Genomic DNA, 21,868 nt, shown 5'->3' with positions numbered 1-21,868 from the left:
GGGGAGGGGGGTGCGATATATAGCGGGGTTTTTTTTTTTTTTTTCCCTTGGGCTTTGTACTGTTGGTTCATCATCACCTTTGGCTACAGCTGGAGATTTTCACGATTCTCAGTATATCGAACTCTTATATACTCATACGGGTATATACTTATATCTTCGACATCGATATCATCACCTAACTACATCTCTCCTCTCATCACCATGCATCCCGGAAACAACTCCAATGAGTTCTCACGCTTGAGCGTGGCCATGGCGTTATCCTACCCGCGCATCCAGCGTGATGCTACTGCCACTACTACTACATCTGCCGCTGGCGGTATGCATAACCAAACAACACCATGCCCAGCCCAGACTAATACTAACCTTCTCCCCAGCACCAGTGCCAGAAACAGACGAATTCACCACCCTACTATCCGCCCTCTCCTTCACCCACGCGCGGAGCACCACCACCACCACCTCCGAAACCATCCTCGAAGCTTCTTCCAGTCCGAGCTCGGTCTCAGCACCTTTCGTCAAACCCACCGAAAAAAAACCAGATCATCACGTGGACAGAACCACCACCGTAGCGCACGGGGGCCGCCAGTTCAACCTCAGCCCACGGGCCCCGGGCCCGGCACTCGGAACTCGGGACGCCCCGGCCCCGAGAGTCAAAGTCCTCCGGAAGCCGGACTCGGGGATCCTGTTGTCGCGGTCTGGGCGGCTGTATTACGACGATGCGGCAGAAAGTGGAGCCATGTCTGTGGCTGACTCGATGGCGGCGGGGTCGGGGTCGGGGGGGAGTGGTTATGCGGGGGTGGAGATGGGCAGGAGGTGGTGCAGGGATGTGGTGGGGAGGGAGATGATGGGGGCCGAGAGGTGCGGGTGGAGGGCGGGGATGGCTCAGGGGCCGCCGGCGGGGAGGGGGCTGAGGAGCGTGAGGGGGGTGGGAATCTGAGGCGGGGGGGATGAGTGTGGTGTTAGGTAGCTGAGGGCTGGCGGTGTGTTCTTTAGCTAGTGACAGTATCTTGTTATTGATGTGTCTGTTTGTCTGTCGTTTTGAGCTCTGGCAGTTCTGCATAGGATATCTTTCTTTTACGGCGCGAGGACACCTGCTGAGATCAGGTGTCCTCAAGGCTTATCGTGTGTGGCCTGAAATCTATCATGGCTTATTGGAAACCAATCGTGTTCTAAGACCATACTCAACCTCTTTGCAAAGATCAGCTTTGGGCTCAGTTGACCTGTCTGTCTACGTGCTTTCATATATCCTTCAACTCATAAAGACTAGTTACCTACTGTTCTCTACGTTCACTTTCGTAACTTGTCCGTACCCACCTACGTAGCCAGCACAGGAGCCCAAGTACTGATAGTACCTAAACACCAGAAGCCACGCTCTGCCGGCCTATAAGATATACAACCTCCACCATGAACTGGGAAGACTGCTGGGTCCAAAAAGACACGCACACCACCACCGGCACCGGCCTCTTCGCGCGCCAACAGATCCGCCGCGGCCAGCCCATCTTCCGCACCTGCCCCGAAGCCGCCGTCAACCTGTACGTGCTGCAGCTGGTCAACCACAGCTGCATCCCCAACATGTTTGCGCTGCAGGGCCTCGACGCCGGCACGGGCCTGCTCGACTGCCGCTTCTACGCGCTGCGCGACATCGCCGCCGGCGAGGAGCTCACGCGCTGCTACGACGACCGCATGCTGCTCGAGGAGAGCGTGGCCGCGCGCAGGGCGTGGTTGGCCGACATGTGGGACTTTGAGTGTCTGTGCCCCAAGTGTGTCGGGCAGTGGGTGTACCCGTTCTGGGACTGCCCGCAAGATTGGAAGATTGATTATGCGCTGCCGGATGAGGTGCTCTCGGAGTATATGAATGGGCTGGTCAGGGCGTTTAGGGATGAGTATATGAAGCCGTGTGTGATGGAGAAGACGCGCATCATGTCACAGAGGACGCTGTTTTCGCTGCAGTGTTTCCGCGACCAGGTCAAGTTCACGGCGAGGAAGCTCAAGAAGCGGACGTTGAGCACGAGGTACAAATTTAAGATTGGTGGAAAGACCTTGCATGATTATGCTTGGAGTCAGAACTATAAGAAATTGCTGAAAAACTAAAAACAGACCCTTATCCCACAAACTCCGAGAGAGAGAGAAACAAAAGAAAAAGAAAGAGAGAGAGAGAGATTAAAAAGGGGAAAAGGATTGGAAAGTACTAGATGAAATTACCCCCCTGTTATAAAACATTTTGTGCAAGAAGGAAGAATTTAGGATTAATGAACGGAATCCCGTCGATGTGATTGATGGCTTTGAGGAAGAAGGTAATCTTGAATGTACTGTTGAGAGAATTGGCCTAAGCAATTCAAACTGTACAATATTGGAGTTGAGTATTTATTATAAGGTCGTATGTTGTATCCTGTGCATGCAATCATTAGCACAGTTTCTAATATACCATAGTCGATTATTAATCCCCATCTCTTACTCTTTCTGTCAAGCAATACAATTCGGAGATGCCTACACTGATTCACTTTTTTCTATTTCCAAGATCGACTTGATCACTTTCTGGGCCAGATTACGAATTCGAAGTCACGATACGGTAAGCTATAAACGGCGTCGCCACAATGACAAAGCCCAATATGACGCCAATGAGGAAATTCGCAGTACAAGTCCTCCTCGGCGGGGGTCTCGACAGCGGCACCTGGTGCACCCCATTGTACTGCGGCAGATTTATATTGTTGTCGCGCGCCGGGAAGCTGTACGTCGTCGCCAACGGCGGCGAATCGTACCTTACCGGCTCTGTGCTCCTGGTATAATAGTGGTTGTGCGATTGCGCTGGTTGTGTGGGTAGCTCCAACGCACCCGTCGTCGTCGTCGTCGTCGTCGTCGCCGTCATAAACTGATGCTGCTGCTGCGTCGCACCGTTTCTTCGTGAACCTGGTAAGGAATTATATTAACGGCATGCACACACCCAGCCTACGCAACGGTGACGACGGCGGGCATCTCTCACCTTCATCGTACGGCGGCGGGTCGCCAATGCCGATCCCGCGCTCGAGGTCGAGCTCGAGGTCGAGGTCGGGGTCGGCGCCGAGCGAGTCGTTGTGGTCCCACATGCGGTGCGAGCAGGCGTGGCATTTGAGCGACTCGACGTCGCCGGCGCCCGTGAAGTCGAAGGCGCAGCGGCCGGTGGTGCAGGGGCAGCGCGCGCCGGCGGGGCCGGGGAGGATCACGTTGCAGTGGCCTTTGGTGAAGTTGGACATGCGGGCTAGCATTTTGGAAAGACTCCCGATGGGCCGGACAAGATAGATGGGGAAATGAAATAAATAAATAATAAATAATGTTATTTAGAGAAGGTAGGTTTAGGACGCTATGCGTAGACCTAGAGCTGATAAGTAGTCAAAGAGAGAGAGCGGGGGGGTAAAAATGGACGCCTTGCTGCTGCTTGCTGCTTGCTGCGAGAGAAATATCTTGGCCCCTAGAGCTGGCTGCACTGGATGGAGCAGTAGAGTTACTCTCGATCGAGAGTGAACCTGGGGAAAGAGAGAAAAAAGGTATTTATTTTCCTCTGCGCGCACAACTCAAAAGTGCAGTCGATCTTTTTTTAATTTTCCCACCCCCCTTTCACTCAGTTGTTACTCTCAGCTGTTCTGCAGCTGTCTTATCCTGGCCCGCCCTGCCTGCTTGCCTTTCTCGCTTCCCAGGAGATTTATCGATTGAGACGACGTTACGGACAAGGTTGTCATACCACCACAGCCACAAGGGCTGGCTGGCTTGCTGGATTGGTAGATGTATATAAATACATTTTTTTTTGTAGGTGCTTTTCCTGCTGTGTGCATGTTACATTAAGCCTGGTGGCATGCCGGCCGCTTATTTACTTATTTGTCTTGGGTTACATGAACTGTATGTATGTAGGTAGGTAGATACATACCGCGATCGATCTTATCAGAGAGGTTTGGTTTGATGAAACCCGATGTTCTATCGGTTTCAACGGGTTTCGGAGAGATTGGTTCCTTTTGTTGTTGTTGGTGACAGTTGTACCTACTTTACATGTCCTTATATAGATTGCTTGATTTGTTGATATAATTGAAGATTGCAAAGGGGGGGGGGGAGGTTATATGACGTATGAGGTATATTACTCACCTGTTTGAGGAATGAATTTGTGTTTTGTTATTTGATATCTAGAACATATAGTTTTGATTCGGGTTTTTAATTATTATTGGTGCTTTAAATCCAACTGGAAAACTGAAAAATCGGCTTCCCGATTCTAAGGAGACGTGCTTTTAAGTATTTGTTTTTGCTTTTTTCTGTGTTACGCAAGTGTAGTAATAACAACTTCCAGCTCCACCACAGGCTATGGTATTAAGTTCAGGCCTTCACTCCAGACAGTTTGAACTGACGAACTCCTTTATCGATTGGGTGGAGAATACCGGCCGTAACACTCACTCTCTTGCCTGGTGATAGTCCTTATCTGCAGATCTAGCCACTCCTAACAATCGCATAATGGAATTGATCCTGCCAAGCATGTCTGGGAAGAACGAAACTGGTTCATACCCCAGTTTCGCTTTTGGTACAGCAACTCCTAAGTGCAGGTATATTTGTGGAGCAGTTGAGTGATGGGCTTATTGCCTAAGATAGCAACAGCCAGGCGTATTTGGTGTCAGGGTGCCATACTCAGCAGAGAATCGACCAATCAGAGGCGACTTCCAAGAACCGCCCGAAAAAGCAGTACCTGGTCTTGCAGAACTTTGGTAAAGGGCCATTCTCCTAACTATTCCATGGTCGAACTATTTCTTCGGGTCTTCAAGCTGCCACGGTGTAAGTGCTGTTAGTCCCGAGTTATTTGGATTAGAGAAACCCGTTCCCTAGTTCTACAAATTCTTGTGTCCCTGTGTGGCGTCTACGCCTAACTGGTAGTGTAGACCCATATTGAGATTCACTCCTTCCTCGAGAAGCAAAAGAGTTGTCTCTAAGAGTCTAGAAATACCGCTTCATAAATTTGCTAGCGCACTTGACGCCATCTAAGACTGGAGATCCTGTCTCAGCAATGAAGAAACAGCTACTGATCTATGACCAATTCTGGCCGCTTATATAATGTAAGTTCTCCTCTTAAGTCCTTGGCGAGTAAATTAAACTGTTCTTGGGTGTAAGAGCGCGGTTATCCTGTAGCTCGAGACATCCCCTCGTCGACCCTTCATTACAAGATTTGAGATGGAGGGGCAGATATCAGGAATCGGTTAATAAACGATGAGCCTGGATAAGACATTTCATAATCCTTGATATTTTACAGGTATCTTTGGCGAATATATCGAACCAGAAGAAATTTGTACCTGTTATAACGAGGTCGAAGTTGTTCTCCTGTATATACTAGCCTTGCAGAAGATATTCTTGGGTAGCGCAACAAATCAAGTCGAATTGCACTTCTGTGTTTCCGATAGCCATTAGACTAACAGAGACACCGAGTAGAGCCATTAAGCCAGGTAGATCTAGATTGCCGAGTTCGCATCGCTCTGATTCTGCAGAACTTGACTCTCGTCGATGAGTAGAGTCCTCCTAACTCCGACGAGCTATGTCGAGATTCGAAAAACCATATCTGAACAAGACGTATACATCTTGATGGCATCTTAGATAACTTCGTCATGGGTAGATATAGAGCCTAGCAGCTTTTCTCCAGCAATGATGTTCGCTTTCTGCTGGAATTCATGTGCCTGCCGCCAGAGGTTTCATTACGATAGAAACGACCTCATCATTGTACTGACTTTTTCCGAGGAGACGCTTTGCATACGGATTGTTGTCTCCCCTCTCTTCAAGATGGATCTTTATCTCCTCATCTTTCGCTGGAAATGAAGTAATCCTTGATATCCTCTAGAAGTGATCATTTAGTGGCGGGAATGTTGAAGTCTGTCTGGCTCATTTGAAACAAACGATTTGAAGCAAACGAAGTAGTCCATTCTCTTGTTTATTCTGACCTCATTAATTAAATGAGCTAGACAAGAATCACTCGTGAAGAGGAATGAGCTGTAGGCGGTGTCCTGCATCAGCCGTTTGTCGAATGTCTAGCCCCCCGGGACCATACATGTGTGTAGTTGAATCGTGCAAGTCTTCAACCTCTGCAGGAAGGTGTGCACGTGTCAGGAAAGATGTTTCACCAGACCAGAAAGAACGTGCTTGTTTAAGCCACGAGGTTTAAGTTGTACGTAGCCCTAACCCGATAACGGGAAGCTTAGGGTTAGGGTTCTATCGCAACCGCACCTACCCTATCTAACCCCGGAGTATACATTACCCGCCAAGGCCTCTCAAAAGTAGAGTTCCCTTACCTACATGCTTGCAAACGGTAAAGCAATGAACTCCTGCAAGAGAAACTCTAGGCTTGCTCGGGGCAGCTTCGGAAGCTTTGATTCATCAGCTAATTGTCTTAACTGCTTTGTGATTTTTTTATAATTATTACAACTATTGTGATGCTTAAGCTTATTTGCGAAATTCGAAAAAGGTAAACACCAGAAGAACGGTTGATACCAGGAATCACGACTCATCGCAGTTTGCCGAATTATGGAAAGCTGGGAATTAACCCCGCAATACAGCTTTATCAGCATCAACTTTTTTTCCTGATCATGCACTTTCTCAGCCGCGTGTGCCCATTAGTATAAATTAAACGACGTCTCATTATGCTTTTCCCTTAACTGCCCGCGTGTGACGCCTTAAAACGGGTATACAATGTACCCTCAAGCAAGTTTAAAAGTTTTTTTTTTCGCTTGCACTATGGTGGCTGGCAGGCAGGCAGGGATCTCATGTCGGCTCTTCGGCAAACGCTGGATGAATCCCCCCCCCCCCACAATCGTAGCTTCCAGGAGGATAATTATCAATCAATTGCAAAAGCCCTTCTTATATCCGGCTTTGGGAGATTAGTATATATATATCTGGACGTTATGGCACTGACAGTTATGAAAGAATCCATCAGATTAGCTGTCGACAACCTCGATAACGTCACTTTCGAATTTTTACCTCACGAAAGATGGTGGCCCACGATAGTAAAGAAGCTGGCCAATTGCCTAGTCCAGCTTCCCACGATAATGATTTTGACCTGGAGAAATCGATGCCACCCGAGTCACAGCTGGAAAATGGGCATAATGATTCGCATAGGGGAGGTGGCGGGGATGGGTCAATGAGCTCTTCGAGTTCAACATCGGCAGGTGGTGAGGAATTTGAGGTGAAATGGGAAGGTCAGGACGATCCTGGAAATCCTAGGAGTATGAGCAAGTTCAGGAAATGGCTGTGTACCTGGGTTGTGAGCTTAGGTAGTTTATGCGTGTATGTATCCTATAATGCCAATTGTGAATTCCGAATGCTAATTGAGCTGATCGATATTACAGGACATGTACTTCATCAATATACACATCTACCTATCGTCAAGTAACCGCAGAAATGCATGTCTCCCAATTGGTTGCAGTATTGGGTCTATCACTCTTCGTCGGAGGCCTAGGAATTGGGCCCATGTTCCTAGGGCCAATGTCGGAATTCTTTGGCAGACGTCCCATTTATTTAGTCTCCTTTACCTGCTTCACGATATTCCTGATACCTTGTGCATTGGCACCTCATATCGCAGTTCTGCTCATCTTCCGATTCTTTGCGGGAATGGCTGGGTCAGCATTTTTATCTGTTGCAGGCGGAACAGTTGGAGATATGTTTGCTGGTCCCGAACTAAGTGCACCAATGATGATTTATACTGCATCACCTTTTGTAAGAAAGACAAAGCCACTCCTTATATAAAAAAGGCAATAAGCTAATATTTCTCATATAGATTGGCCCTAGTCTAGGCCCATTGATAGGCGGCTTTATAAACCAGCAAACCTCATGGCGCTGGACATTCTGGGTCCTAATAATCTGGTCCTTCTTCATGCTCGCCTCCCTCTACTTCTTCGTTCCCGAAACCTACCACCCGGTCCTCCTACGCCAGCGTGCCGTCGCCCTCCGCGCCCAAACCGGTGACTCACGCTACCGCGCCCCCATCGAGAAGCTCGACCGCTCCATCACCAAGACCGTCCTCTGGTCCTGCACCCGTCCTTTCCAACTCCTCATCCATGAGGCCATGGTCTCTCTCCTATGTACTTTCACCGCAATCCTCCTCGGCGTTCTATATCTCTTCTTCCAGGCCTTCCCCCTCGTCTTCTCACACGTCTACCACTTTGACCTACAGATGATCGGCCTCACCTTCCTCGGCCTTCTTGTCGGCATGGTCTCGGGCACCCTCTCGGACCCGCTCTGGGCCAAGAATCGGAACCGTCTCGTTGCCAAGAACGGCGGTGTCTCGGAGCCAGAGTTCCGCCTCCCCCCCGCCATGGCGGGCGCTGTTCTGGTCCCTGCCGGACTGTTCTGGTTTGCGTGGACGACAGTGGAGGGCGTGCACTGGATTGTCCCGATCATTGGGAGTGTGTTCTTCGGCATGGGGACGCTGTTGGTGTTTTCAGGCGTCTTCACGTTTCTTGTCGATGCCTACCCGCTCTATGCGGCGTCTGCGCTTGCCGCAAATTCTTTTGTCAGGAGTAGCTTTGCGGCTGGGTTTCCGCTATTTTCAACGATTTTGTATCAGAGGTTAGGGTATCAATGGGCGAGCACGCTCTTGGCGTTTTTGACTGTCCTGATGGCGCCGTTTCCCGTGATATTTTTCATTTATGGAAAGCGGTTGAGGGGAAAGAGTCGGTTTGCGACTGTACAAAATTAGAAGGGTATAGGACTTGAAGAGATATTCTTGTTACTGCTTGTAATGGCGTTTTTGGGGGTTTATGTATTTAGATTATGGTTTGTATATTTATTCACGATAAATCCTTTTTTTTTAATACACGAGAATAAATGTTTAATGCACGTATAAGACATGAGGTTCAATTGTAATTAATCTATCGACTTGATACCCCATGAGATCTATGCTAGTTATTTAATTGCAAAACAAATTTTGCATGGCCCAATAATTCAGGGAGCTTCACCATAGTCATGAAACGCCCAGCTCTTGACCCAGTCGAGTGGTGTTGCCCCCATGATATCCATGATATCCCTTTCAGCACCCATCCTCAGAAGTAAGCTCATCATCTCTGTGTCCCTATTGAAAACTGCCAAGTGCATAACTGTATCTCCATAAAAACTCTGAGCATTTAGATCGACGCCGTTGTCCACTAGTAAGGTTAAAACCTCTATAGACCTTAGTTCTACTGCCGTATGAACCGGCGCATACCCTAATTCGTTCTTAAGGTTGAGATTAGCTTTTTTATCCAACAATAGACTTGCAATAGATTTGTCGCCGCTCTCTGCAGCTTTATGAAGTGGCGTATCGCCGTATTTGTCTCTTGTATTCACTTTACTACCACTTTGCAGCAGCATTTCTACCATAGTCTCAGAGCCAAACTGGGCCGCAAAATGAAGTTCCGTTCTCTCAGAGTTTCCGTAATTATTAATACTAGCTCCGCTCTCTAGAAGAATCTTAACAACGTTTTCGGAGCCACCCTGTGCTGCTTTGTGAAGCGCCTTCGAGCCTTGGTAATCCGAATCTTCAATATTGACCCCCCTCTTAATTAGCTGCTCTACTACAGACACACAGCCCTTTTTTGCTGCATACTGAAGTGGAGTTTTAAGGAATTGATTCTTCTTATTGATATCCGCACCCTTATCTATAAGCAATTCTGCAACCATACTATGTCCGTACCTTGCCGCAAGGTGGAGAGCAGTATCTCCACAAAAGTTCTGGAGATCGACCGAACCGGGGTTTATATCTATAAGATATCTTACAACCCTTTGATCTCCGGTACTTGCTGCCCAATGAATCGGAAATTCTGAGTTTAATAAAGAACGCGGGTGCATTGATTGAACACTCTTCCTCAATAAGAGCCGAAAGATCGGCTCATTTCCTTTTTTGGCAACCCGAGAAAATGTTATCTGTTGGCCTTTGGTTTCAATTGCTTTAATGTGGAAAATTGGGGTTAAAAGAGCAGCAAGATAGCGATTTGTTCGAACCAGTAAATTTATATCTTCTGACTCTAAATAAACCTTTGCAATCTTGTACAAAATGTGCTCTGGAAGCTTGAAGATTGGTGGAGTGGTACCATTACTTTCTGTGATCTTTTCGGGGGGATTGAGGCGTATTCTATCAATGAGTAACTTATTAGCTTGTAATCAGAATGTACATTTCTAGCAGTGCAGGCTTGAGGTTACCTCTTTACATCCATGCGTTGACCTTGGCGTTTATTCTCTTGGTAAGCTCTTTTTACCAACTCTGTATCCTTGATATTGACTTGAGATGCCAGCTCCGGAAAGTGGAGAGAGCTGCTTAATTCACTCAAGGAAAGAAGTTGTTTAACTGTTTCTCTATCTCCATTAAAACTAGCCACACGCAGCGGTGTGTATCCATCACGATTTCTAAGATCGATAGTTGCTCCATTTTCTACCAGCAATTTAATTATGCCGTCACATCCGAGATCTGCTGCTATGTGAAGCGGAGAGAAACCACTATTATCCTGTGGGTTTATGTTTGCACCATAGTCTATGAGGTCTTTAATGATCGGCTCCTCTTTTTTCTGCACCGCTTTATGAAGTGGTGTCTGGCCATGGATGTCCTTTGCATTGATTCTAGCTCCTTCCTCCAGTAGGAGTAAATGTACCGACTTGCCATACGCTGCTGCTATGTGGAGCGCGGTCCATCCCAAATTATTTTGCTCATTAACGTTAGCCCCACGATGAATCAAAAGTTCGATGACGTTTTGAATCCCACTTTTCACTGCTTTATGAAGTGGATTTGAACCAACAACATCCAAGTGATGAACATTTGCTCCATATTCAAGTAGTAACGCGACCAGACCCCGATCACCGTTTTCTGCAGCATAGTGAAGGGGTGTTTCGTTGCTGAAGTCTTGGCAATCAACAGAGGAGCCCTTCTCTAATAATTGTTTTGCCATTGCCTCATATCCATGTCTCGTGGCAAGATGGAGTGCAGTAACTCCGTTTTGGGGTTTATAATTGACGTTTATGTCAGTTTCGTCGAGAAGCAGCTTCAAGACCTCTTCTTTCCCCATTCTTGCTGCCCAAAGAAGTCCTGACTCAGGGTAATCACAATTTCCCTCACATTCGCAATGAAACTCTTGGTTACTGAACAGTTTAAAGAGTAAACCTTCCTCAGGTTTTGAGTTATGTCCGCGCGTCATCAAATCTTCGCGCCTCCCAATACCGATCTGATAAAGTACGGGGACAATTATGCCTGCCAGATATTCTGTCTTGAGAATTGACTCGACCTTCAGTCCTGCATATGACTCTGCAAATATTTGCATAGGTATACAAGGCAGGCGGTCTTTTCTTTCTGACCCGGAAAAGATGGCCGAGTCTTCGTCAAGCGAATATCTTGAAGACGAAAAGGCTTTCGACCCTAGAACCCTACCAACCTCAGGCTGCATCTGATGCTTGCGTTGAGTTATGCCCGGCTGATCATCTTGAGCGAGTCGGTCCAATTCGAAACCAGGCATTCTGTGAGATATGGAAAGATTATCTGGTATTAAGTTAATAGCAGATTAATGTGACAGAAGTCGCGTCTATGGTGCTGGTGCTGGTACGGTGCAGAGGCGATGGCTGATGTGATGAACTACATGATGACCGTTAGTGCTAGTTCTAAGCAACGTTTACTTTCGGGAGTGTGCGGGTCTTTGAAAATCGGTTAGTACGAATAATAGACACATGTAATGTACAAATTTCTCCATTTCACAAACCATCACTCGTCACACGTGAAACATAGGACTGAGACCATCGGGGGAAATCGGATGTTCCTGGTGCCAAGGGAATAGCCGGATATTCATCCCGGGTAAATATTTATCCGGTGGTCATGTACCTACACCCTGTGTTTCCAGTTCCACGGAACGACGGGAGGGGATTTTAACGAAGATGTGTGCTCTACCAGTGGTGGTACTACTCGCGACAAGCATGAAGTACCCGAATATGCAGCTGCAAGGTTTTGGTGTATTTTTGACTTCTATTCCAATGAAAATTGCAGATTAGGACGTGCATTTTCGGGTACTTTTTACCTGCTGCGAGTACATACTCTCTACATGTATGTACTTTACATGTAGTTAGGTGCTACACCAGCCCCAAGTCTCGACAAACAGATCCATCTTTTTCTGTTTTCATCCCATGCAGTTGCGTATGGAGGAAACTGCACCTAGGTCCCATAGGGCTGAACACGTGCACACGGTGCTGTATGTACTATACGCTACATGTGTCATGGCTTACTACAAAACCTTTTAGGTCGAATCTTACTATCTTACACTAGGAATCTATCTTGGATAAGACTCAAACACAGTCAGGCTACTGTTAAGCTCAGAGAAGAGGTTGAGCTACATAGTATGACTGTGAGTGCTATCTCTGCCGCTCTGCGCAGCTGCATGATATTCTCAGACTAGCTAAAGCAGCCTCTAAAGGTAGCTGATATCCTACTGGGGTATTTCACCGCCTGAAATTGCCCACAAAGCAAACGCCCCGGCAAGAGAATATTTGGAGCTGTTACCGAGACCTCTATTTTTTTTAAAATTTCAATATAAATCATACCCGCTAACATATACGGCCAATGAATGACACCAGTACCAATTGAATGACAAACGATGCTTATAGCTATAAGTTATAAGTTAAATATTCTATATAAACGATAAATAAATAGTTTAAAACTCTCCTCTAACTACAAAAAATATAAAATCCGCAATTCCATAGGAAGAGTTATGACATGTACGTAAGACGGCAAACCCCGATCATGGTCGACTTCCAATTACCTGCCGCGTTTCTGGATACGCGTACGAAGAAAAAAACAAATAAACACCGGTTTCCCCGCCAAACTGACAGGTACTGGCCGGTCCATTATCTTAAAGCAGAGCCAATGATGTGCATACATGTATTTATACACACTTCCTGATATCAAACGGGCCCAGCACCCACAGGTACATATTTTACCCCACACCTAACAGTGATCGATGGCACCTCCGAGTGATTCCCCATGAGGAAGAAATCTCGCATAACTCCCCATGTTTTCTGCCGTTTAACCCACCACACGTAGAGTACCGTACGTACGGCAAAGTATGTAACACATATTTTAAATTAGCCCGCAGCCGCCCTTGTGCAGCAGCAAAGGAAAAGTGAAGGTGCGTTCAGTTTTAGTTTTCCGAGGAAAATGTCCCCCGCGTGGATAGAATACCCACTTTGGTATTCTTATATCTTCTACGTATGTAGGTAGATTTAAAAAGCCCAGTGCGTCAGGCCTTATGAAACGAGAACTGCGTATGAGATTGAAGCTACGTGTGCGTGAAATGCTGACAAGTAATGAGTTGACTGGGGTTAGTTGTTGAGAAGCGGGACAAAGCCTCTAACGTAATATACGGGTTTCTTATAAATCATCCTCCGTCAAGAAAATACCAAGTACTACCAAAAGAGAAAGACCCAAGTGGCAGAACAAAGCAGATAATTACAATTAAGCATCGTTAACTGCTCAAATTCTTTAATCCCCCGGTCCTGCCGTAACTCCCACTCTTCACAAATACAAAGAAAAAGCTACCCCAAAGAATGAAACCCATGCAAAGACTGTAAAGAAACCAAGAGAAAAAGGACAAACTTTTTTTCTTATCACCCCCAAAACCCCAGGAAATGACATTAGTTGGAATAAGCAAAGGTAAAGGAAACAAAGGTATAAGGCAAGGAAAATGCAAGTCCAGACGCCGTTATCAAACAAATGAATGGTATTTCAAAAAGAACGGTGTGCCCCCCCACACGGTTTCATGCACAATGACCCCCACGTTTCAACATTGGGTGCATATCATAAAATTCTTACCCCACCATCCACCAACACCTGCACCGTCGATCCCCCTCGTTGTCGGTAATCTAGATGGCATCTGTGTCGTGTATCGTATCAGACTGTTTCCCGCTATCGCGCAGGCGCAAAACCAGGCTACAAAGCCGCCACCCCTGGTCCCGTCCGTCGGTACGCATTTGTCTAGGAGATATACCAATTAAAATATCAAACTTGCTGACCGTGTAAAATCGGCAAAAACTATTCACATAACAATCAGCTAAACAAATACCATCATTTGTTAAGATAGGATAGATTTTACATTCCCCACGATCAGCATCGGGATATCAAATACGTCTCTCTTGATGGTCCAGCAAAATGCACACTCAACCTTTCCATCCTTTGCACCAAGTCCATCCATACCCTTCGGCCCTCGATTGCCCACCGCATCTCCATCAGAATCCCCGTTCTCAGCTTTTGCCCCAGAGCCGTTTGGTTGTTTTTGCGGCCGTGGGGGTCGATACTTGAGCACTTTGCAAGTCGTCATAACAGCACCCCTACTGTCGCCGAATGCTAATCGCGCGAATTGTTCATAAAATTCGACTACCGATTCATCGTCGAGTAATTCCGCAAGGAACACAGGCTTCTTCTGCCCTCCAAGTCCTGGCTCCTCTAACGGAGGGGGCGGCAGGTTTGGTACACTGGTGTGTGTAGGAACATTTGTATTTAAGTTGGGTCTCTCCCCGAGCAAAATAGGCTTTTCCCAACCTGTAAGCATGCAAAACTCTTTTCCTACACCCACAACTTCACCTGTACGCCGACAAACAAGTGTTGGTGTACCGCAAGATTGTATGAACCGTTCGTATTCCCATAGGGTGCGCTGGAAGCATTTCTCCATAAACAACAGATCTTCCGCCTTTAACGTCTGTGTACATGCTATAAATGATGGCCTGAAACTTGCCATTGCTCGCGCTATTCGCAACAACAACGGTTTTGGGAACCTGGACTCGAGCATATGGAATAAACGGTGGTAGTGAAGGGTGTAGGGATATGGCGCGGTTATGGTTGAATATATCTGCGAAGGATCGTCGGGGAGGCGTCTTCGTCTTTGAATTTGCTGAAGCGGTTGAGAAGCCGATTGGACTTGTTGAAGAGATGAGTGCTGCGGATGCGCTGTAGTGCGATGGTTGCTGTGTTGGTAAAAGCCTGGACTACCCATTGGCCCTGTGGTGGGGGTATCTGGATATCCCCCGCCTTGTGATGTATTTTGGACGTAACCTTGCCTAGGACTCTCCACTGGCGGGCTAGGGCTTGTCAGGCTGCCCGGTCCCGCCTCAATCATGTAAGTTCCCGCAAACCCGCCACCAATGTTGCTGTGATTTCCCGCGGGGTTGTTTCTAGTATTCCCCGCCCAATTGTCATTTCCGTATCCTTGAGGAGTTTCTCCCTGGGGTGCTGCATATCCAGTGTAACTTTCACCCGCTGTTGGCATTACTGGGGAATATCCGTAGTTACTTCCCCCACTTGTACCCTCTGGTCCATCTTGAGCTGCTTGCCCACCCATCTGCCCAAGCACTCCAAACTCCAACGCACCGTATTGACTCCCAAAATTCAGGCTCGCGATATCAAAGTTGAAGAGCGCCGGATCTGATGGGTCAAACAGCGGGGCACCAGAAAAGTTCTGTTGTTGTGTTGGTGAATCTTGCAATACATTACCCGGTGATTCAATCGAGTTTGGATTTATGGTTCCATCCGGTGGCAGCATATCCCCGGTCGGCTGAGAGGGTGGCGGAGGTGCGGGTTGATATGCATAAGAAGAAGCAGTAGAGGATGGGGGTGGGACCGCAAATTCGGGAGGGCCATCGTCAACTGGGGCATCATGAAGATATTTGGCCTTCTTACGTACGCCATCATGACAGGCGTCTTGAAGGCCACGTTTGATACATCTTTGGCAAGGGCGTTCATCACCTACAAAGAAACAAAACAAAAAAAGAGAAGAAACGAACCCGTTCAGTGTTTATTCAACATATAAGAGAGGCAGGGACTATGGGGGGAATAGTGGCAATGAGGGAAAACCACGATTTGAATAGCCTGGGGATAAGCAATTCTTGTAAACGTACCACACGTGAGATGGGCTCTCTGACACGCAAAGCAAGCCCGACGAGCTTTCTTGCGCCGAGGTCGGCCAGGATCTTTGGCAGAGCCACCTACCACTGTAGGAGGTGCGGAGGGGATAGTAGGTGTCGCGGAGCCACCGGGAGCTGTCCCAGAGGCATTAGAGCACTGGTCGCCCGAGTGGGGGGAAGAAGGTTCGGTTTTCAGTTCGGATTTGACCATGGTCGCGTGCGCGCAGAGGGAGGGATTTCGACAATGTACGAGTAGGCGGGACTTGAGAGGCGTACGCAGATGACGATCGTCAATTATCAACACTCACAGCGAAGAAGCAGCGAAAAAAAAAAAAAAAAAAAGGCGCTCTGCGGACTTCCGGGAGAAGTGGTAACGGCTAAGAGGGGGTTATAGTAGATGAGAAGAGGAGGAGGTTGAGAGAAAAAGGTTTAGTGGGGACTTTGACGAACAACCTTGGTAGTGTAGCCGAGTCGGGCCTCGCTCCAACGGAAAAACAGAAGAAAGCAAGCTGAAACTGGGAAGAAAACTGGACTATGTTTTGTATTGAAGAACTGCTTGCTATCTTTATCAATTGAGAAGAAGACCAGGAGCGGTAGGAATTGTTTTTGGTGGCAGAGGCATCTCACAAGCTCTTGGCCGTTCAGCGAATTTTATACCGCCTTCGCCTGTGTTTGTTGGCAGGCTGTGATACGAGGGAATGGGTGAATGAAGATGAAGATTGAGGGGCGCAAGAAGCGGCAGATGAAGCAGAGAAATAGAAAATGATGAACGAGGGAATGAGGGGGGTTATGATGTGAGAAAGTTACAGAGATCAGAGATCAGAGGAGGGGCTGCAGGTGCTGCACTGGGAGATCATCCATCAGCAGGAACAGCAACGGCAACAGCTACAGCTACAGCTACAGCAACATTAACTGGGTGAGTGAAATAGAGAGCGAGTGAAGAGAGAGGGGTTCAAAGGTCTCTGGAAATCACTCGAAGAGGCTACGCTATGTGTAACGGTCAGCTAGGGAAAAAAGTTCAACACCGCCGTGAGAGAAAAAAAAATCTGATCATGTTCATGTAGGGCTGGCATATGTGAATCAAATCGAGACATAGGCGTCATTCATCCTACAACCGTGTCACCCTTGCCTGTTCTTTTTCCTCTCTCAGTCATATTTCTTTTTTTTCCATCGCTCTTGCATAACCTATTTTATTTACCACTTTGGCGCTCTGGCATGAGAGAGCTCGAGTCGAACCTCCTCTGGCTCCACTTGCCCTACTACTACCTACACTTTCTATTTCTAGATCTATCAAAGGAAATGGACTACCCTCATCCACTTCTTTTGTTTAGTTATATTTCCTCCACGTATTCTCTATCTATCTCTGCGTACCTCTATTCTATCCTCTAGCTAAATATATGTATACTCCTCTGCATGCAAGTTATCGATATCTAGTCTCTAATCTCCAATAACCAGCCTTAAATCTTGATCCCCAGACAGTCTCCAATCAGTCTTCAGTCCAACCAGATCTCCAGTCTCTCTCGCCTCTCTCCACCTATTGTGTAACGATTTGGTGAACTCGCTCTCGCACCCCCTGTTATTTCGTGCACGCCTGCTCATTCCCCATGCAGCTATACGGACGTACGCTCTTGCTTGTTTGCCCCACATGCCAGGACGCGGGGCAGCATCACTTGACTGTCTCCTTCCTCGACGTCATGAAATGAAATAAAATAAACCAAACCTCAGAAAGAGCTTCTTCACTAAACCCTCATGTACGATCATGATTCCTACATATTTACCTACATACATACTGTACTCTACAGGTACTGCATCGTTTCCAATTCTTCAATCCTTGCCCATTGCGCAATCTACCTACTACCACGATCATCATCCCTTCCCGCCCGTCGGTGGCCCCGGCTTTCGTCAATCACTCCGTCTTTCCCGGTTACATATAATATTATTATGATCCACATAGGTACTTACATGATGTACCCTCGTGTGTCCTCCTTTACTAACCTCCCACCCTTTCTCTGGATCTAACCAGTTGCAACCAATCAGAGTCTGGATCGAAAAACAGCTATCTATCCAACAGACTTATCAACATCACCCTACCTTAACTTCACCTCCCACAACGTACTACACCTACTACTAAACAAACATTTTTTCCTATTTTCCACGTGGGTCAGAATGGCGAAGTCGAGTCGTGTCTTCTGCTGCTCGGGGAATTACTTGCATCCCACAAAATCTTACCATGAATCTTCCAAAGAAATTAAATGAGGAAACAATACTGGCAATCCCCTCGCATTTCAGCTACAGCTACCTCCAATTATCACCACGGCAAACGACCCCGCGTCACTTTGCGCCAACATTTTATTTTTCACTGCATGCAGCTAGATTCCTCTGCTGTAGCTACCCGTCCAACCAAGCCATTGTGTGAAACCCACACCGCAACCACAAAAGAGCAAAGTCCCGAGCAAGTATTTATAACAAGAAACATTTTATACTATTGCATGGCGTACTTGACGCCTCCATGGCTGACTGGTTGGCCGTATTTCTAGAAATATGGTGTGTGGATGAGGATCGTCCGTTCGTTCGTGAGGCGACTAATCGAGTGAGGGTGGAGGGTGTGTGTTAGTTGTGCGGGTACCCGCACCTCAACGCATATATGCATAGCGGCGCCGCTTTTAATGCCTCAGCACCCCTCGAACGTGCCTCTTATGCCGTAAGGCCGCGACCGGACTGCAAGCGATCACTATGTGTATCTTCCTGATCGTTGGATACAGCTGAGGTTTTGGCCTCGCGGGCTTCCTTTCACATGTAGCGGAATCGCTCACTCGAACGAGTCGGCCTCTCCGGTCAAATGGCCGGCGGGCTCTGCCATACGCAGAAAATACCCCCAATGCCTACTTCCCCCTTTCCTGTTGTTACTCCTTGATTTCCAATCAGTCCACCGACCGACAGTCTTGAATCAATTATATTTTCTTTTCTGGCTAACGAGATATTTCCATGGGGATCTCCGTTCATCTATGCTATCGAAGGTTCTCCTCCCGCTCTCTCCTATCATATCTCTATAGTCCTCGGCATTCACGATTTCCGCGATGAAAGCTGGGCCACTCATCCTCTGGCAGCATCGAACGAGACCGAACTGAATCTCCAAAACCAAAGAGTTTCCAAGAGATAAGACGAGACACTCTGCGTCCTTCTGTCCGGGCCGCCGCAGCTTCTCTTAGCCTGTCAATTATGGTCTCGCTTTTATGCCCTATCTATTCTAAATCATCTTGCTTTTGTAGATTTTTCAGCCAAGGGGTAATCAAAATATCCACCATATTCATTTACTTGAACGTCGCTTTGCAAACTCTCTATGCAGATACTGTGTTGCACAAACTCTTGTTTCTTCGCAGACCTTGCAGAAGGCATATATATCAAATTTAGGACTTACCGGTCTGCAAACAGGACTGCAGAAGCGGAAAGAGGGAGCAATGTGGAGAAGATTCAGTAATCATCATTGGCTACTTAAAAGGGCGATAGGAGGCGAGTTTCACTTGAGACATTAGTTTCTCTCAAGGCCAACCACCATAAACGCCAAGAAGAGGCGAACTCTCTTTCAAACCGGGTTTTTAAATATGCTAAACGATGAGCGTGCAAGTACATTTGAAATAAGGTGTCGGATGCCGAGCAGATATGTTACCATATGTGAAGAAGGTTGAGTTGGTCACATGGAAATTTCACAGGTTATCACTCGATGGTACAAAGGCTTAGCAAGTTTTCCCTTTTTAAATAATCCAAGGTCATGCATGTCTCGTGATCGACCGGTAAATGAAACCATGTGATAAGCCAGCGAATTGGAAATTGATACAGAGATGTTGAGGGGAACACTCAATCAGGTTCTATATACCGAGTATTATTACACTTTGGTCTTTAGATCATCATGCGTACAGACATGTACGTAACTTGTAGGTGTTGAGTAAGTACATGATGTAGTATAAAGGTTTTAGTTTGAAGTATGAAGGCAAATAAGTGGATATGGTATTAGCAGATGATCACTGGACACGGTCTCTGGGTACCTTGCTGGTTTGCTGGCTGGAATCGTTGCATCGGCCATCATGTACATACATGCAGTTCATGTATGCTTAACGCCACCCAAACACCGGTTTTCACTGACACGTTCATCTGTTTTAGTTGTAATTTGAGCTGGGCTCTGGGATGATCTGGCTTTTATCTTCTCTTCAGTCTTTCCTAGGAACCATTCGTGAGATCCACTTATCCCTTAAATCTTCCATATATGCCCAAGACGTGTAAATCATGCCAAATCCTTCTTCTGCCTAAGTTAATTCTCAATTGAAACTAGGAAATAAGGTTTTTGGACTTCGGATGGACACGTCTCAACTGCAATTTCTCAACCAATTCTCTTGAATACGGATAGGCCATGGCCTACAAATAATTACCTTAAAATAATGAGCACATGACAGGTGGTCGGAGGTAGCTTCCATCTTCGATTTCATTATATGTTCTGTTCTATTGCCTTCTGCTGCTGAGACCTGGACCCGTTGCCGAGCGGTACTGTATATCTTTGACACATAAGTCATGAATAAGACAACGACATCCCTCCCTCCCTAATCCAACGGGAGGCACTGCTTTTTCTTCCCTGTGGTCTTGAAGATCACCCAACCCGTGTAGTACGAATTTATTGATTCCAAATCATAGAAGATCCACACATCACCTTAACCTAGGCGGGGTATGTTATACTTCATTTCGGATTGTGGTATTGAACTATGTTGGTGTCTGATGAAATAGCTGGGCAGTTATAATCACCAATATATCTATTGCAAATAACTAGAGAGATCACCCATTGATATACTCTATCAAGAATCATTGCTGTTATATCCACTGCAATAATAGGTGGGCTGATCTGGCTGATCCTTCACTCCGAAAGTCTAACAGCCTTCTTGCATCCAAGACAAACTTTTCACCTGATGGCTGAGACTGATTCACATATTGACGCCTACATGAAATTGATAGATGATATACCTGGTATACTAAGATTGAGCAACAAATTGCCAGATCCATGCGCCATGATTACGGTTAGTTTTACCCCTTCTTGTTCTTATAAAACTCTTAATGTATCTCACACTCGTGGTTCCCCGTCAGAGCATTTACATGTAATTGCTCGGCATTTTGTCAAGAACGAGTAATCAGCTAAAGCCCGAACTAGTACCGGAGGGGACATGTACAACCAATCAATATTCAACTTCGGAAAAAGGTCAGCTTAGAGATATGTACATTGATGTCTTCAGCTACATAGATCCTTCCCTCCTTCCTGGGCCCATGGGCTTCTTCTCCACCTGAAGATCAGTGGTAGAGTATATGTATCTTCTATTTTACAAATAGATATACATATACGTGGTACAAGAAAAACAGTAACTACATGCATCCCTATTGCTATATATCGATATATCCGCCCCAGATTCTTTATTCTATAGATCACCTCATGACTCATGCATTTATGTCTTTATAACATGCCCCTTTCATGTCAAAAATATGAGAAGAGATAGTTGTCCGAAACCGTGCCGATGTATGACGTTAGCAGCAATTGACACCGTATTGAGCTGGTTGACGTTGTCGGAGAATACCATTCAGACGACAGCTACTCACGTACGGAACGGTATTGATCTGAATCTGATCGATGTTTTACCATTTATTTTAATTTTAATTTAGCCTTTGGGAAGATTGGGCGCACAATGCTTGATGTAAGGGTACCCAATAGAGGTGACCACACATAGGTTCTATAATAATAACTGTCATCACTATTACATCGAGTCAAAGCAAACACAAAATCAAGCATCCAATCCAGCTGTCCAAGAGCTCGTCAACGTACCACAAGGTCCACCACCCCGATTAAATCTTCCTCTCCTGTACAATACGAAGAACACAATCCCAACCCCCATCTGCCTCAAGCTCTAGGGTATTGGATTAGTCTGCCTATATGTATACAGGAATTGTGAAA

General features: G+C 46.6%; 6 protein-coding genes across 6 annotated transcripts; 3 read left to right on the top strand and 3 right to left on the bottom strand.

Moving 5' to 3' along the window:
- Positions 1-201: 201 nt before the first annotated feature.
- Positions 202-934, top strand: H6S33_000390 (uncharacterized protein; the record flags this gene model as incomplete). Its single annotated transcript, XM_044831762.1, has 2 exons — positions 202-316; positions 375-934. The coding sequence occupies 2 exons, from the start codon at positions 202-204 to the stop codon at positions 932-934; spliced, it is 675 nt and encodes a 224-aa protein (XP_044699949.1).
- Positions 935-1,401: 467 nt separating this feature from the next.
- Positions 1,402-2,088, top strand: H6S33_000389 (uncharacterized protein; the record flags this gene model as incomplete). The annotated part of the gene is made up of 1 exon (XM_044831760.1): positions 1,402-2,088. The coding sequence occupies one exon, from the start codon at positions 1,402-1,404 to the stop codon at positions 2,086-2,088; it is 687 nt and encodes a 228-aa protein (XP_044699948.1).
- Positions 2,089-2,525: 437 nt separating this feature from the next.
- H6S33_000388 (uncharacterized protein) lies at positions 2,526-3,239 on the bottom strand (the record flags this gene model as incomplete). The annotated part of the gene is made up of 2 exons (XM_044831759.1): positions 2,526-2,904; positions 2,953-3,239. The coding sequence occupies 2 exons, from the start codon at positions 3,237-3,239 to the stop codon at positions 2,526-2,528; spliced, it is 666 nt and encodes a 221-aa protein (XP_044699947.1).
- Positions 3,240-6,976: 3,737 nt separating this feature from the next.
- H6S33_000387 (uncharacterized protein) lies at positions 6,977-8,683 on the top strand (the record flags this gene model as incomplete). The annotated part of the gene is made up of 3 exons (XM_044831758.1): positions 6,977-7,272; positions 7,335-7,701; positions 7,763-8,683. 3 exons carry the CDS (start codon positions 6,977-6,979, stop codon positions 8,681-8,683), a joined length of 1,584 nt encoding a protein of 527 aa, XP_044699946.1.
- Positions 8,684-8,928: 245 nt separating this feature from the next.
- On the bottom strand, positions 8,929-11,462 carry H6S33_000386 (uncharacterized protein; the record flags this gene model as incomplete). The annotated part of the gene is made up of 3 exons (XM_044831757.1): positions 8,929-9,980; positions 10,053-10,093; positions 10,162-11,462. The coding sequence occupies 3 exons, from the start codon at positions 11,460-11,462 to the stop codon at positions 8,929-8,931; spliced, it is 2,394 nt and encodes a 797-aa protein (XP_044699945.1).
- A 2,525-nt stretch (positions 11,463-13,987) lies between these two features.
- On the bottom strand, positions 13,988-16,096 carry H6S33_000385 (uncharacterized protein; the record flags this gene model as incomplete). Its single annotated transcript, XM_044831756.1, has 4 exons — positions 13,988-14,020; positions 14,082-14,527; positions 14,570-15,727; positions 15,880-16,096. The coding sequence occupies 4 exons, from the start codon at positions 16,094-16,096 to the stop codon at positions 13,988-13,990; spliced, it is 1,854 nt and encodes a 617-aa protein (XP_044699944.1).
- Positions 16,097-21,868: the final 5,772 nt, after the last annotated feature.

The sequence above is a fragment of the Morchella sextelata genome (assembly GCF_020137385.1).
Source record: "Morchella sextelata strain SCLS chromosome Unknown scls_1, whole genome shotgun sequence".
NCBI classification, from domain to species: Eukaryota; Fungi; Ascomycota; class Pezizomycetes; order Pezizales; family Morchellaceae; genus Morchella; species Morchella sextelata.
This window is presented reverse-complemented; position numbering and strand designations above follow the sequence as displayed.